General features: G+C 48.1%; 1 protein-coding gene across 3 annotated transcripts in view; it reads right to left on the bottom strand.

Annotated features, from left to right (window-relative positions):
• Positions 1-16638, bottom strand: part of plxna4 (plexin A4) — a 701383-nt gene that overhangs the window by 124074 nt on the left and 560671 nt on the right. For all 3 annotated transcript variants that reach the window (XM_041202720.1, XM_041202719.1, XM_041202718.1), the window contains exons 11-12: positions 12462-12558; positions 10405-10595 (exon numbers count right to left, since the gene is read on the bottom strand). In XM_041202720.1, the coding sequence (XP_041058654.1) occupies positions 10405-10595; positions 12462-12558 (288 nt within the window). The remainder of the gene's footprint in view (positions 1-10404; positions 10596-12461; positions 12559-16638) is intronic.

Here is a 16638-nt window from a genome sequence, read left to right as displayed (position 1 = left end):
TCCTTTATAGTAAGAATGTACTCATTCTGAATACTCTCAAATACCCCCTTAAATGTCTGCCACTGCTTCGCTATTGATCTATCCTCTAGCCTAGTTTCTCATCATCATCATCATCAGGACTGCCATCTCAGCAGGTCTTGCCTGGATTAGCTCACACTACCCATCAACCTGTTGGTGAAATATGGATATTCATCTGTGATGGTGACACAACTACAGCAGAAAGAGGGAGGGAGACAGAGAGAGAGAGAGAGAGAGAGAGAGAAAGAGAGCAGTAGTGGAGAGAGAGGAAGAAAGGGTAGGGAGAATGGGAGGAAGAAAGCAGAAAAGGGAGAAAGAGAGAAGGGGATAGAGAAGTGTAAGGTATTAGAAGGTGGAAGGTGAGAGAGAAAATGAGAGAGGGAGGAATGAAAAAGTCGAGGAGGGAACTTAAATGGAAACTGAGAAATAATATCAGAGCGGAAAGAAGGTTCAGAGAATCATTTTGAAAGATTGTATGAGAGAGAATGAATCAGTGAATGATGTAGCAAAAATATTCCAAAAATTCACAAAAAATAACTGCAAAGAATATTAATGACTGAAAGTTTTCCCTCTCCACAGCCTGCGCTTCCAATGCAGATTCTGTACTCTGTCCGTATGATAGCGCACACCATCTCACAGGTGTGTCCCAGTATGAAAGCTCTCTATTATTCACTAATCCTTGTGGGGCTTTTGCCTTCTTAGCTCATGCAGAAGGAACTGGTCAAGTCCATGACTGTAATTGAAAACAAGGATTAAACTGGCCAAGTACAAAGCACATCTCGCTTGGCCTAAATAGCCAAGTGGTTATGGTAGTGGGTTTGTAACCCCAAGATCAAGAGTTCAAATCTCACAATGGCAAACTACGAAACAATGTAACTTCATCTGAAACAGATGGAAATGGGTTTGTACTCAAGAGTTACCAGTAACTGGGGCTTGGCCTAAATAGCCAAGTGGTTATGGTAGTGGGTTTGTAACCCCAAGATCAAGAGTTCAAATCTCACAATGGCAAACTATGAAACAAAGTAACTTCATCTGAAACAGATGGAAATGGGTTTGTACTCAAGAGTTACCAGTAACTGGGGCTTGGCCTAAATAGCCAAGTGGTTATGGTAGTGGGTTTGTAACCCCAAGATCAAGAGTTCAAATCTCACAATGGCAAACTATGAAACAATGTAACTTCATCTGAAACAGATGGAAACGTGTTTGTACTCGAAAGAGTTACAAAGCACATCTCAAATGTCAAGTTTACAAACCTTCTACTTCACTGCAAAGTACATGTCTATAAGTCTCGCTGTCTCCCCCTCTGGGGGATTATAAAACCGCACAGGTGCTGCTTGAGACGCTGTCAATGACCTCCTCCCTGCACAGAGGAAGACTCTGATCCTCTCGTAGTGGCATTCCAAATGGTCGACCTGCTTAATCTGGCATGAGAAGGGGAGCCCCAGCCAATTCAGGAATGAGCTGGGGGTCCACAGGTCAGCACAGGGTGCAGCTTGGTGAATGATTAGCTGTATGGGACCACCCAGTTGGTGCTTAGCTCTGACCAACCACTGCCAGCCTCTCTCCCCCACCCCTTCCTGTCTCCACTGAGATCTCCTGGAGGTATTTAGCACAGGGACAATTTCAGCGTCGCTGAGGAAGGGAGCATTGGCATGCAAAAACAGAGAACTTCCCAGTCATGAGGGAAACTCATTAATATCTCACACTGACCTGCATCTTTCCCTATTTTAAAATAAATCACAGCTGGACTGGGAGGGGGGAGGGGTTCACCACTCAATGGGAGGGTCTATTTGCATTGGAAAGTAGAACAGCTCACCTTTGTGAACACATCTCTAAGCAAACTCCACCAGGCAAGGTACAGTATCAATCAGAAGGCAAGTAAAGATCTCAAACTCAGGAGAGCATCACACAAAGGGTTTTCCAACCCTTCACTGTCGTGTATAATTTGCCTGGTTACAAGCGTATGAAAAAAGGACAGCAGAGGTGGGATGGGGTGGAAAAGACATTGAGGTCCATCAAGCCCAGCTGCCTCCAGCCCTGGTATAAACATGCATAACACTGACCCCAAACCCCCTACCTCACAATGTCCTGGGACAACAAATTCTTTATCTGACTTCTTAAGCAAACTATTGCTGAAAAAAGACATTTTTCACCTTGCACTCATCAGGACAATTCACAAGGATACTAAACGTAAAGGGAGCAACAATTTATACTGTAGGAGAAAAGAATGCTGATTGGTTGGCAAGTGGACTCTGATTGCTAGAGGCATTGCCATGGAAAATGCACCAGTTGACTGGCAGTTGACTGCCAAGCATTGTTTGAAATTTAAACCAAGTAACTTGACTCTGACTGGTCAAGATATTGCCCTGAGGAATGAACCAGCGGATGGCTGTCACTTATTTTGTTTAGCTGAAACAGGCACAATGTGTGTACATGTTCCTTCTGGCTGCAAAAAATATTTGAGGAGTTCTGTCTTTGCATGCTGATACTGAAATTGTCCTTGTGCTAAATACCCGAGGAGTTCTCAATGGAGACAAGAAGGGGTGAGGGAGAGAGGCTGGCAGTGGTTGGTCAGGGTAAGCACCAACTGGGTGGTCCAATACAGCAAATCATTCACCAAGCTGCACCCTCTGCTGGTCTGCAGCTCGTTCCCAAACTGGGAACTTAAGGGCCTCAATTGGACAAGGGTGGGAGGGCCGCACTATGCCTCACTGGCCCCACATAAAATTGCGGACAGGAAACTGGTGCGCAGGCCACCTGGGGAATTTTGTGGGCCTCCCCACCGCCTGCAAACCTGTTGGCGAAGTACCATATAATTCTGCTCATAACCCAGGCTGACAGTTCCAGTGGAGTACCACGAGAGTGCTGCACTGTCAGAGGCGCAGATAAAACATTGAACTGAGGACCATCCTTCCCGCTCAGTGGGATGTAAACGATCCCATGACACTATTTTGAAGAACAGGGGAGTTCTCCCCAAAACCCTGGGCAATTTTTATCTATCAACCAACATGCAGTAAAACACATGAGCTAGTCATTAGCATATTGCTGTTTGTGGTATCTTGCTGTGAGCAAATTGACTGTCACGTTTCCTACATTACAGCTGTGACTATATTTAAAAAAAAACATAATTGGCTGTAAAGTGCTTTTGGACTTCCTGAGGTCATGAAAGGTGCGATATAATTGCAAATCTCTCTTTCTTCTATCTTCTAGCGCAATTCCAGCACTGCAACTTGTCCATTTTTAATCCCAGTTGAATTGGCTTTCCTTGCAGTGCCCAGAAAACTGCTACCTTGCCAGGACAGACAACAGACAATAGTATCGGATTATTCCAAGTGGATCAGTTGTCTGATGGTTCCTTTGGAACACTGCCAGCTAGGGATTTTGATGTTGCATTATACATAAACCATGGAGGGATTCCTCAGCACTAATGGTAGTGAAAAGAGCTTTTCAGGAAAATATCAATGAATAATACATTAGAATATTTCACAGAACAAAATTGCTCAAATTTGTAACAGATTTTAAACTTTTAGCTGATTTAAGGATATGCCTTCTCAGCATAAACAAATGCTTTGGTTACGCTGTGTCCAGACACTGCAGTGATACAGCAACCAGGTTGGAAAGCGACTCCTTCAGCTCCAACCAGCTTAACCCTGCATGGAACCAGCGGCAAGAAGGGCTGGCAGGAATATTGGAAATTGTCGGGTTGGCCAGATTATTTCCATCACGTCAGGTTAGAACCGGGGGGAACCAAAAAATCTCCACTTCTCAATCGTACGAGTTAAAACAAAGAAAAACTTGCATTTATATAGCACCTTTCACAACGGTCGCAATTACAGGAAATATGGCTCTAATTTGCCCACAGCAAGATCCCACACACAGGGATGAGGTGACTGACCAGATAACCTATCTTAGTGGTGTCGAGCAAAGGATAAATCTTGTCTGGCGCACTACTTCTCTTCAAATAGTGCCTGTGCGATGTTTTATCTTAAAAATACTTTGAATTTCAGATTTATGAAATGAATCTTATTCCACCAGCTGCTGTGGTGGGATTTGAACCCATGTCCACAAAACATTGCCCTGGCCTCTGGATTACTGGTCCAATGACATTATCACTCCACCACCATCTGAACCAAGAATGACATCCAAAATAAAAGGTCAAGGCATCAAGGATGAAGACAGCAGAATAGAAGATAAGAAAAGATGGGGAAAGTAGTGATTAGGTGACACCAAGCTTCAGTTTAAAGGTTTAGGTAATAGAGAAAGCTGAGGGATTCTGAGTTACTGGGAAACAATAAGGACACAGGTTTCAAGAATCAAAGGCCGGAATTTTCCGGCCCCATTGGCTTCGGGCATCATGGCAAGCCTGGGGGATCGGTGGGGGTGGGGGGGTTGGGGGGGGGAAACAGTGCGTGGCAGGATGGCCAAAAATTGCTTCTTGTGAAACCTTTGTGAACCCAGTTTGCAATTGTCCGCTCCACCTATCAATGGCAGGCTGCCCTTCCCACTGCCGCACGTCAGGAACATCAGTTTAATGCATTTGCAACCAATTATAAGCCCTGCTCGTTGGAATCGTCCCAGTGTCAAATCTACCACCCAGGTCGGCGTGACTTCAGAACAGTGTGCTTCACGACTGTCTGTAAAAGGCCTGCGCCTGGCAACCTGAACTCTGAGGGGAACTCGAAGGTGAGCGCACACAACCTTGCGCAGCGCTCATGACCATCGTCTGTAGGACGTCAGAGAAGAAGCGCTGTGCATTCACCGGGGAGTGGTGGGGGGGGGGGGGGGATGCATAGGCAAGACGCTTTTTCCCAGTTTGGGAGGAGAGGGGGTGTGTGGGGGTGGAGGGGTGAGTGGTAAGACAGCACAGACAGACTGAAGGAAATACTCAAGAACATGCCGCACTTGGCGAGGGTGGAGGGAGGCGGGGGTGAGAGAAGAGGCCATGCACTTGGGAAAATTTGTCAAAGGTGAGCATTGTTCCACAACTGAGACAGTTCCATTGCCGTGCTTGGAGTCGGGCCTCTGAAGCCTCCTGCCCACTCAAGCAACACAAAATCATGAATGTGTCACCAAATGCTCCAGAACTTTTTACCCCTTGGGCACAGACTGGAAATAAACGTGTGTTTTAGGGGGCAGCAGAACAGTTTGCCAACTGGGCAAGTTGTAGAATCCCCTTGCGAAAGGTGACCATGGCGCAGTCACTGGTGGAGGGGCTCATAGCTTCTTGTAATGTGTTTATTAAGGTTTGGACCAGTATCCATTATGGTTCAAGTTACCAGAGCAGCCTTGCTGTGCGGGGTAGGAGAATGCCTGTGCCTGAGCTGAGAGCACAGCATGCAGTCCAGTGGACGAAGCTGTCACCAATTGGTCAAGTAGAGTGAGTCAGAGGTGACTGGGGTATCAGACAGCCAATGAGCGCAATACGCACTGGCCAGCCAAGGGGCGGCCAGCACTCTCCTGCATGTGTGAAGGGGCCTTCAGACTTAACCAAATGAGGTTCATGGGACATACATGCTAGCCCACAAGTCTCTTTCTTTGATCCTGTAGGAGGAGAACACCAGGATCATGGGGCCTGGTGATTTAGCGATGTACCTCATGGTTTACAGGGAGCAGAGAATAAGAAGAGGAGTGAGGCAGAGGCTCTTGGCTTGTCAAAGGGAGGAGCACCTCCCTCAAGATGAAGGGGCAGCAAGGCCCTGCTGCGCACACAGCTGAAGATCCACAGAGAGCCGTCGCTCATAGGCGCCTCACTAGACCCAGGGTCTATAGATGCCGTCTGTCATTCCTGCAGATGACTGGGAAGCAGTGTCACCACAGACCGCACATGTCTAGGGAACTGATTGGTCATATATGCCACCTGCTGCAGGATTTGGCACCACGGGAACATGGAGGGCATCTACTGCCAGTAGCCATGAAAGTGACTGCTGCATTCAATTTTTACACCAGTGGCTCCTTCCCAGGCTCCACAGGTGACCTATGCAGGATCTCACAAACCTCCACACACAAATGTATCCAGGAGGTCATGGACGCCATCCTCACGAAAGCTCAGAACTTTGTGCATTTTGCCTGGGATCAGAAAAGCCAGGAAGCTTGAGTGCTGGGATTTGCCCAGATCTCAGGTTTCCCATATTCACATGGCATTTAGATCTCTGTGGCAACAAGCAGTCAACTACGTCAACCGCAAGGGCTTCCACTCGCTGAATGTTCAGCTGGTGTGCGACCACCACAAATGCATCCTACAGGTCTGCGCATGATTCCCACAGAGCGTCCACAACTCCTCCATCCTCGGCAGGTCTCAGATCCCTGACATCTTCCAGGGTCCAGGGAGGCTGCGGGGTTGGCTCCTCGGGGTCAAGGGCTACCCACAGAGGACATGGCTGATGACCCCCGTGCAGCAGCCTCAGACTGCAGCAGAGCGATGGTACAACGAAGCTCATCCCATAACCCGGACTTTGTTGGAACAAACCATCGGCATTTTGAAAATGAGGTTCCGATGCCTCGACAGGTCCGGTCAAGCCTGCTATACAGTCCCCAGAACTTGTCGCGCATCATCATCAGTTGCTACGTGCTCCACAATCTGCCGCTATAATGGGAGGAGGAGATGGAGGAGCTGCACATATCCTCCAAAGAGGAGGTTGTTGAAGGGGATGATGATGATGAGGTTCTCAAAGGCGAGGAAGCCAGCAAATGAGGCCTTCGCACTGGCCAGACAAGGCAGAGCCTCATAGCAGCAAGATTTGTGGAGGACGATGATGAGATGCAGTGGGGACAGTCCTGACATCCTCACTTTGCATCTGTGAACATTGGACTCTTGTGTGGCTGATGGCAGCTCACATACCCTCAGTGCTCAGGCTCATGTCATGAAGACATAGCGGAGGCCCCAATAGTCACTAGATTCCAGGGGGATGATGACAAGATGCAGTGAGGACACTCCATAGATCTTCACATTAGCTCTGAGAACGTCTGACTTGTGTCTGACTGAGGGCCGCTTACTTGTGCTCTGTGATCAGGGTCATATCATGGAGACACAGCAGTGAAACTTTAAATACACCTGATCCTTTGTCAGCCTTCAGTACCTGACCCCCTTCAGGGCCACAGCATCACCAGACACAGATGCTGAAGAGATGTGGGACCAGCCCCTCCTCAAAGGTGCTGAGAGCAAAGAGAGAATGACGGAACTCTGTGACGTCTGCCCACTACATTCTGGCAGCAATGACAAGCACCATTGAGGTTCAGGCATCACTAATGTGTCCAGTGAGTGTGAAGCTGGACCATCACTTTGGTCTGAAGGTTACACACTGCACAGGGAAGAGGCCCTGGACTGAGACACCTGCCTTTATCTTGTGCAGAAACCAAGGGTTCACATCTGAGTGACACAAACACTGCTCATTATAACAAGGAGCCATAGGAAGAGAGACATTCTTGGGAATTTATTTACAATAGTGAACATTATGTACAAGTGATTAACACCCATGCCCAGGCTGTGCAACTACATCTTCTCAACCTTCTTAACCCTGCTGCCATGCCTTGGTGCTCCCCAAACATCTACAGTGGAGGTGGAGGCAGCCTGCTGACTGCTACGCCCTGACTGTGATGACCTTGGTAGGCTCTGGAGGGCTGAGACCTGGAGGGCCCTGGCCTGCTTTCGGGGTCCTGCTGTGTGGGAGTGGCACCCTCCTCGGCCTGTGTTTCTGGAGCTACTGGGGTCACAGGAAGAGGGGGTTCGGATGGCCGGACACTCCAGAGTCACCTGGTGAATGGCCCCAGAGTGTGCGCCTGCTGATCGCCCTCCCTAAGGGTGCCCAAGGGCCCCTGACTGACTCCTTGAGGAGAAGGGGAAGCTGGAGTGAGATCAAGCTGCCCTGCACCCCTCTCACGTTGACACTGTTGAAGGCCAAATATGGCATCAGCAATGGAGTTCAGCTCTTGCAGCAGTACAGAACCAATGTCCTGGACCAAGGTCTCCATGGCAGTCGCCGTCCTGAAGGGTTGACCCCGGTGCATTGCAATGCTGGGGCTATCACCTCAGACCGAGGGCGGACAGACTCCTCCATCGTGCCTTACAATCTGAGGAGTGCAGCGGACATCCTTTCCTGATGTTCCCGAGTTTGCCTTTGCAGCTCCAGCAACTGAGGTATGACTGAGTCCAGAGGCTCCTCATCTGACTTGGACTCAGCAGATTTCTGGCCTCCAGCTGTCCTCTGAGGGCCAGAAATCTGGGAAGTCCCTGCCTCCGCCTGCTGTGGGTCAGACAGTGTGATGTGCTCACCAGATTGTGACCCTGAACCTACTCTAGAACCAAGTCCCACCGAGGTGTGTGTCTCTGTGCTGGTGGAGGGCGTGGGTGAGCACTGTGACAGGTCTTCAATGGTGGTGTCATCAGGTTCTTCTTCCAAGGTTTCTTCAGGGCTTGAGTCCTGGACCCGGGTCATGGATCCCCTCGGCTGCTTCCCAGATGTGCCTGCAAAGAGAGATAGTCAGTGCGTGGCAGGGGACTGCGGAACAGGGGAGATCACTCACAGCATGTTTGGCTAATGGATGATGCACAGCTGGATCATCACTTGGTTGAGCAGAGTCGACCTCACCGTCAGCACAGGAATGGTCCAGATCATCGCTGGCCAGCTGGATGGCTCTACTTTCAGAGTCTGTGAGGACCTTGATGTCAGGCATCCCTCTACCAGTCTGTGACCTCTCTCTTTTGTTATGTGCCAGCTTGTCCTGCATGAAGGCAGATGGAGAGAATAAGCAGGACACCTGCCAGGCCAGATGAGAAAGTTGGCTGGCTTGTGTGGGCGGTGAGTGGCGCTATGGACAGGATGAGGACACGATCTGCAGATCAGATGAAGGTGTGTGTGAGAGAGGGAGTGAACAGTGATGTCCATTGAACTGACAATGAGAGAGATCCCTGTGGATGCATGACGGGTTTGTGAATGTGTGGGTTCAGGGTGATGAGAAGAGTGACTTACCCTGACAGAACAGAGGAGATCATTCATCCTCTTTCGGCACTGGGTGGCTGTCCCATTTTGCAGGGAGTTGACAGTGACCACCGCTGCCAACGCCTCCCGTGTTGGATTTGTTGACCTTGCTTGCTGGTCTTCGCCCAGAGCTGAGGGTAGGGGACTTCACAGTGGGCCTCCACTGAGTCCGGTAGGTGCCCGAGGGAGGTGCTGCTAAATTTAGGGGCGGCACGTTTCCTCCCTTTGGCAGCTATAACTTTGCAGCAGTTTCCAATCCCTTAGAGAATGCTAGCTCTGTGCAGAGGCACCCTTGAAATATGGTGCCTGGATCACTGAAGACCTGAGGTGATGGTAGGGTGGGCGAATCAGAGGCTGCCCCACCAGTCATCCGGACTGTTTCCTCTGAATGCATTATTAATTAGGTGGGACGCGCCGGGAACGGGATGATACAGCAATGAAGACCCGGCTTTGTGGCCAATAGGTAAAATGTCCTTTCTCCCACCCGCTACCACACTTTACGCAAATCTGGGACGATTCCGTCCTAAGTCACGAGGAAAGATTAATTAGGCTGATTCTCTCTTGAATCATGTCACCTTCAAGCCTCTTTTTCACTTGAAAAAAGGGATTGAGCCAGCCTGAATAACAACCGTTTGTCTTTATATGGCACTTTTAATGCAGTAAACTGCCCCGAGGCACTTCACAGGAGTGTGATCGAGCAAAATTTGACACCAAGTCAGATAAGGAGATATGATAGGATACGTGACCAAAGGGAGTGCCTTAGAGGAGGAGGGAGAGATAGAGAGGCAAAGACATTTAAGGCAGTAATCACAGAGCCTGAGACTGAGGCAGCCAAAGATACGGTCACCAGTGGTGGAGTGATCAAAACTGGGAATTGGCACACGAGACCAGAATTGGAGGAGTGTAGGTATCTCAGAGGGTTGTAAGACTGGAGGGGATTACAGAGATGGGGAGGGGGGTAGGGGGTGGGGTGAGGCCTTGGAGGAATGTGAAAACACAGATGAGAGTTTTAAAGCTGAGATATGACTGGATCAGGGGGCTAATATAGGTCAGTGAGCAACAGAGGGTCACGTGTAAACGGGACTTGGTGTGAGTTAGAAGGCAAGCAGAGTTTTGATTAGTGCTATGGGATCTTTTACATTCACTGAAACACCCAGGCAGGGCCTCAGATTAATATTTTAACTGAAAGGAGTGAACAGTGATGTCAATAAGTCATGACAACATGTCAATCTTCTGGGCCTGCAGGCTTTCCTTAGGGGATTCATGCCTGCCCTGAATCCTTCCAGAGCTTGTTAACTCACTCATTAAACGGGGAATAGAAAGCTGTGTGTCTGACAATCGCACTCTCCACCGCCCCCCAGCCCATCACACCTTCCCTGGCCAACCCTTCCCCCGCCACACATGTAGTTACCTCAGTGATTCGAGGGTTGGTACATTTCCTGTTTGTTCCTGATGGCTCCAGCCACTGCTCGCCTGAGGCGGGACAGTCCTGCCTGAGCGTGCACCGCCCATCACCCCTGCACCAGCCACATTCGAAGTCAGGGTCTGCCTTCAGACACAGGCCGCAGCTCTCCCGCATCACGCCGCACTTGTACAGGTGAACTGCCAGAGGAGCAGAATGGACAGGGAAGACAAAAGAGAGAAGCAATGAACTCAGGAGGAAAAACAAGACGAGACTGAATTGCAACTCATTTCAAGTAGAATTCACTGATTTCAGTCGTTGTTAGGAACATAGGAACAGGAGAAGGCCATTCAGCTTGTCAAGCCTACTCCACCATTCAATATGATCGTGGCTGATCATCGACTTCAATGCTTTTTTCCCCATACTGTCCTCGTTATCCCTTCATATCATTGGTATTTAGGAATCTGTCAACCTCTACTTTTAACATACTCAATGACTGACCTTCCACAGCCCTCTGAGGGAGAGAATTCCAAAGATTCACAACCCTCTGAGTAAAAAAATTCCCCTCATCTCAGTCCTATTCCCCCTTCCCCCTTATTTTGGGACTGTGTCCCCTGGCCCTAGACTCCTCAACCAGGGGAGCCATCTTACCTGCAACGACCCTGTCTATCCCTTTAAGTATTCTGTAGGCTTCAATGAGATGACGTCTCAATTTTCGAAATTCTAGAGTATCCAGGCCCAGCTCCCCCAATCTCTCTTCATAGGACAGTCCCGCCATTCTGGAAACAAGTCTGGTGAACCTTCATTGCACTCCCTCTATGGCAATAATATCCTTCTTAAGATAAGGGGACCAAAACTGCACACAGTCCTCAAAGATGTCACTGATAAACTGATATTGTTGACTGATTTAGGAGAAACTGGACACTGAGGTGGAGATTAATGCTCTGCCCTGTCCTTCACCTGGAATCTGGATCCCAGTCCAATCCAGAAAGAAGCGACGAGAAAAATCTTCTCTCTCTACCAGCATGTAATAAGTCAGGATAGTTTCAAATACACAGTCCAAAACCATGCCCATTTGGCATACCCTATGCACACTTAGTGTGCCCTATTCTGGCAATATTAACTCAGCACTCCTTCCGTGTCTCAGTGGATACATTTCCCCCACCCAGGCGACATACTAAGCCAGAGAGAGCACAGGGAGGTCCCCAGTTTCAAGCTGTGCTGTGTTAATTGATCTCAACGGGGATGGGGCAGAAGAGACAGGAATGCGGAAAGGGATTGAAACTTGTGGGGTCGTAGGCAGACTACAAGTGAATGAAGCCAGGAGAAGGGAGAGAAAAAAAAACACAACTCCCGCTCCTCATCATGATTCAGTATCTCCTGTTGGGCAATCTAGACAAACTATGGGCAAGAGCATGGTCAAGCTCAGCTCTGATGATCCCATGGTTGAATAGCCACTCAGTGCTGAGGCTCACATGAGGAATGGCCAGTTAGCCGAGGCATTGTCAGCTGGCTCTTCTACAACCCGTATCCCACCTTGCCCCCCCCCGCCCCTCCAATTCAGGAAAAGGCTGGATCAGGATTGGCTGTGGTGCCTGCACATTCCTTGGGTTGTCAGCCCTCTGGGATTGGTCTGAAGCATCCGAGCATTAAAGATTAGCCTGCTGGAGAAAACAACCGGAAGGAAAATGAACAGGGCATTAGAGAAATAAGGATGCATTTTCTTTCCATCTTCTTTGAGCATACTTATTTACGATTTGAAAAATATTGGAGGTGGATGGGGCAGGAGGGCGTTTGACTGGGTGGGGCAGAAGGTCATGTGAGAAAACCTCAATCAGAGTTGGTAATCCTAGGGCTGAAATAGAATGTCCAATTGGTAGGGGATGGAGTGAAGGAAGCTGGGCTGGTACCTTGCAGAATCGTACTCCCGTATGCTTCAGGGAGACTGGACCCAGTCTGGGCTGTTACGATGCTGGGCCCTCTTGCCCCCTCCCCAGTGGTTAAACTGTCTGGAATCTGGGCTTAGCGCTGGTCAGGGAACACTGTCGGCACTGCTGTTGGCTCACCTTGGTTGTGCGCTGGGTTGTCAATGCTGAAGTCCCCATTCCAGACCACAGAGAGGTCCACCGGAAGATTGTTGATTGTTGTCCCCTCGTAGGAGTACTGAAACGAGAATGTTACAGGCAACATATAGCAACCTATTGAAACATACGGTGTTTCATAAACTGTCCACCACTGGGGTGGCTCAGAATACCACCTTTGTTCCTCGTCGCGAAGTTAATCCAATACACTGGAGCAGGAAGGTGTCAAGGCCTTGGAGTGGTTGCAAAGGCAACTTACTCGAACTGTACAGGGAACGAAGGACTTAAATTATGTGGAAAATATTTCGAGAAGCATAAATTGTTGTCCTTAGAGCAGAGAGCGTTAAGGGGATATTTAGTAGAGTGTTCAAACTTGTGAGGCATTTTGATGGAGTATTATAGAATTGTAGAATAATGCAGTACAGAAGGAGGCCATTCAACCCACCAGGTCTTTCAAAAATCAATCCAATTAATTCCACTCCCACAGTACATATGGAGAAATTGTTTCCACTAGCAGGAGCGTCATTAATCAGAGATCACAGATTTCAAATAATTTGTCATAAAAAGCCAAAGGGGAGATGGGGAGAATTGTTTTTTTATGCAGCGAGTTGCTACGATCAGGAACGCACTGCTTAAAAGGGCAGTGGAAGCAGATCCAATATTAATATTCAAAATGGGAATTGGATACATAGTTGAAAGGGAAAGATTTGCAGGGCTATGGAGAAAGAGCCAGGGAGGGAGACTAATTGACATCACAGGCACAAAGGTTGCATGACCTCCTTCTGGGCTGTATCAGGCTGTGAATTTCATGTCTCTCCTCAGTGCTGCCGACGTTAATGTGTGGAGTCTACAGCTTGTTGTGGTACCAAGGGTGTGGTATGCTCGAGATGAAACAGCCAAAGTGCTGAGCTTTGCGCTGCCTGCACCAAGCAAATGTCAGGTCAGGCATGGCACAGCGTGACATCAGTTGGCCATCCACCATGCTTTACTGAGTAAATGAGCCAGGGGATGTGGAACAGAGCCAGTCAGCTCCAGTCTGTGGACTGTCCTAAAGCTGATCCCAGCCTGCGGTCTGAAGAGGAGACAGGGCCCATGTGCTTGGGCCATGGGGTGGAAAGTCAGCCATGGCTGTGCTCCAGACCAATATCCCGTGACTCCACACTGGACAGCATTCACATACAGACATCAGGGGAGATGGGGCCAGCCCCAGCCTTGAGGTCTCTCCACTTTATTCTACTGGTCAATGTTGTCATAAGGAAGTACTCCTAACACCCACACCCACACCCCCACCACACCGCCCACCCACCCCCACCCCGACTCACAGCCCACAAAACCAGCAGCTTTCAGAAGACAAGTGGTACCTGTGGAACCATCTACACTTGATGTGGTGGGTGGGGGCGGGGGGTTGTGGTGTTGGGTGGCTGCAGGTGAAAAAAACTGCAAATGGGGGAAAAAGATACTCTTTGGTTCCAAAAAATTTACTAATTCTTTGCGCAACATCTCAATTTTAAAATTCTGATCGTCATGTTCAAATTACTCCATGGCTTTGCCCTCACCATTCCTCTCTATCTCTTTAACCTCCTCCAGCCAACTTTTGAGTTCCTCCAATTCTGGTCTCTTGTGTATCCACCACTTCATTAACACCACCATTAGCAGCTGAGCCTTCAGCTGTCTAGGCCCTAGGCTTGCCACCAAGTCCACCTGGACTTGCTACCTCCCCCTCGCTATGTAACTCAGATTGCGGTCATAACCCATGGGACATTTTTATAGCTTTTATACAAACAAAAACCAGGTAAATAATTTGAAAGCTCAACACAACAGCTTGAGGTAGTAACTTGAATACAGGCCTGCACTGAGTATCCTGAGCACTCCCACCTCACATCACTGGACCATAGTTACCTAATGGCACACAGGCTGCCATGACAGTCTCGGCCTAGTGCTGAGATTATGGCCTGTGACCACCGACGGAGTAAGCTCCGCAGCCAGCTACTCCAACTACTGCTTTCTGTCACAGTTCAGCCAATGGCAACAGAAAGGCTTAGCACAAGGAGAACACCTCATAAATGAAAAACAGCCTTTGAATTTAACTTCCTGTTGTGACCTTTGCTCAGAGTTTGAAAGGTGATGGACAGATTCCTGACACAGCTTTTGACTGTGAACAGTTCCTCTCCGAATCAATGGAGATCAATGCCTTTGCGAGCATTACAACTGACACGCATGTAGTACTGAAGAACTGCTCCAGGCAAGCACAGTCAACCCTCTCGAGCCTCACATACTGGCGGCTTAAAGGAGATTAAGCATTCCGTGAATGACTAGAATTGCTAACTTTGCACCAACAAAACTGACAATAAAATATTGCTAGAAATTATTTTGAGACATCACTCCTACTGATTTCAGAGGAGACTAACAAAATGGGTTGGGTAAATAACTGATTGGGAACAAGATGGGTGGTTTTACGAGTGGTAGGTGCAGACTGAGATAATTGAATACTCCTTGGGGGACGTATAAGTCCCTGTGCTGGGTGTTTAACATGCTGTGGAGGACAGCAAACCAGGCCTCAATGATGGCAATGTGATGTTCTGTGGAATCTGGAACCTTCCATTGTTTCCTTTAGAAATTGAAATTTTCTAGGACAATTTTAACTCACAATTAAATGGTGAAATATGCCCTGTGGAAGTGTGGGATTGATTGGCCAACTTCTTTATCTTCAATGCTTGCTTATATCCTCATAAACTGTAAGAAAGAGACTGACGCAGAAATTAACCAACCTTCCTTTCACATCAATCAAATCTACATCTCTTCTGCTGCCACAAGCTTATCATCACAGGATGGACTTTCCAGCCTCCTAACCTCAGCCCTCCAGAGGTCACAAATCATACAGAATGCACTTGCCCATGTTCTCACCCACATTAAGGCCAACCGCTCACTCAAGCTCCCACTGGCTCCCCATGTCCCAGAAAATTGACTTTAAGATCCTGAAGCTCACTTACAAATTTTCTCTGGCCTTAACTGCCCCAATCTCTGCAATCTCCTCCAGCTGCATGCCCCTATGTGCCTCCTCTTCTGCTCCCCATGACAGCCTACTTCACTCTATCATTGATGGTCACTCTTCCTGTCATCTTGCCCCCAACCTTTGAAACTCTCTGTCTTAGCATTTCAACCATGTGATCTCCCTCCCCACTTCTAAAAAGCCACCTAAAGGCCTTTCTCATTGATTGTGCCTAATACTCTGCCAAACCTCCTCTCCCCTTATCTATCCAAGTTAGAGACAGAAATATTCCATTCAGGAATATTTCCACATCTGGATTTTCAATTGGTCACATGTGAACAACCTACTGGCCAACAATGTTTGTAGGGCATTGAAAACTTTATTGTGTTTTTCCAGTTGACGCTACCGTATACACATGTATCAGCAGAGTAAGCTTGCTAAGAAGAGATAGCAAAGGATCCATGTTTATCAGCTCATGCAGTTCCAATTCTAAATGTTTCTGGTTGAATATATAACTGTTTCTGCCCTAAGAACTCCACAATATTCGAAACAGGTATTCTCTTCATTTGAAAAATGGATGATGACCTGTTTCCACTTGTTCAAAAAAGTTGCTCTGTCTACCACTGATGCACTATCAAACTTCACACAGAAACGTCATGTTTATTGTTCTCAGATGTTAGGTCGGCCGGTTGGGAGCACTTATGCCATCAAGTCAGAAGGCTGTGGGTCCCGGTGCATAGCATTTTCAGCCTGGACTACGTGCTAAGAGTGCTGGACTGTTAAAGACTCCATTCTCAGGGTGAGATGTTAAGCTGAGGTCGCTTTGCCTGCTCAGCTGGACAGAAAAGGTCCCACAACTTGGTGAGTATCTGGTAAGTGATTAAGGTTTATTCTATTTGAGAGGTGAGCGGGAGAGGGTAAAAGGCGTGGACCGAGAGGCCTCCCTGCAGTGAGGCTAGCGGCGGAGTGATGTCACAAACCACAACGTGACGCAAGTGCAGGGAAAGCAGCTGCTTGGTGAGTATTTCTAGTCTTTAAAGCAAAAGTAGAAGTAAGGTCTTTAGTTTGTGTTTAGGTCTCTTTTTTTCTCTCTTTTTTCTTAAAAATAGCTTGTTAAGTATAATATTGATACTGGATTAAAAAATTAATTACAATAGAGTGTAAAGAGCATAG

This window comes from Carcharodon carcharias, chromosome 13 (genome assembly GCF_017639515.1).
Source record: "Carcharodon carcharias isolate sCarCar2 chromosome 13, sCarCar2.pri, whole genome shotgun sequence".
In the NCBI taxonomy this organism is placed as follows: Eukaryota; Metazoa; Chordata; class Chondrichthyes; order Lamniformes; family Lamnidae; genus Carcharodon; species Carcharodon carcharias.
The sequence above is the reverse complement of the archived record's forward strand: the minus strand, read 5'-3'. Positions and strand labels throughout refer to the sequence as shown.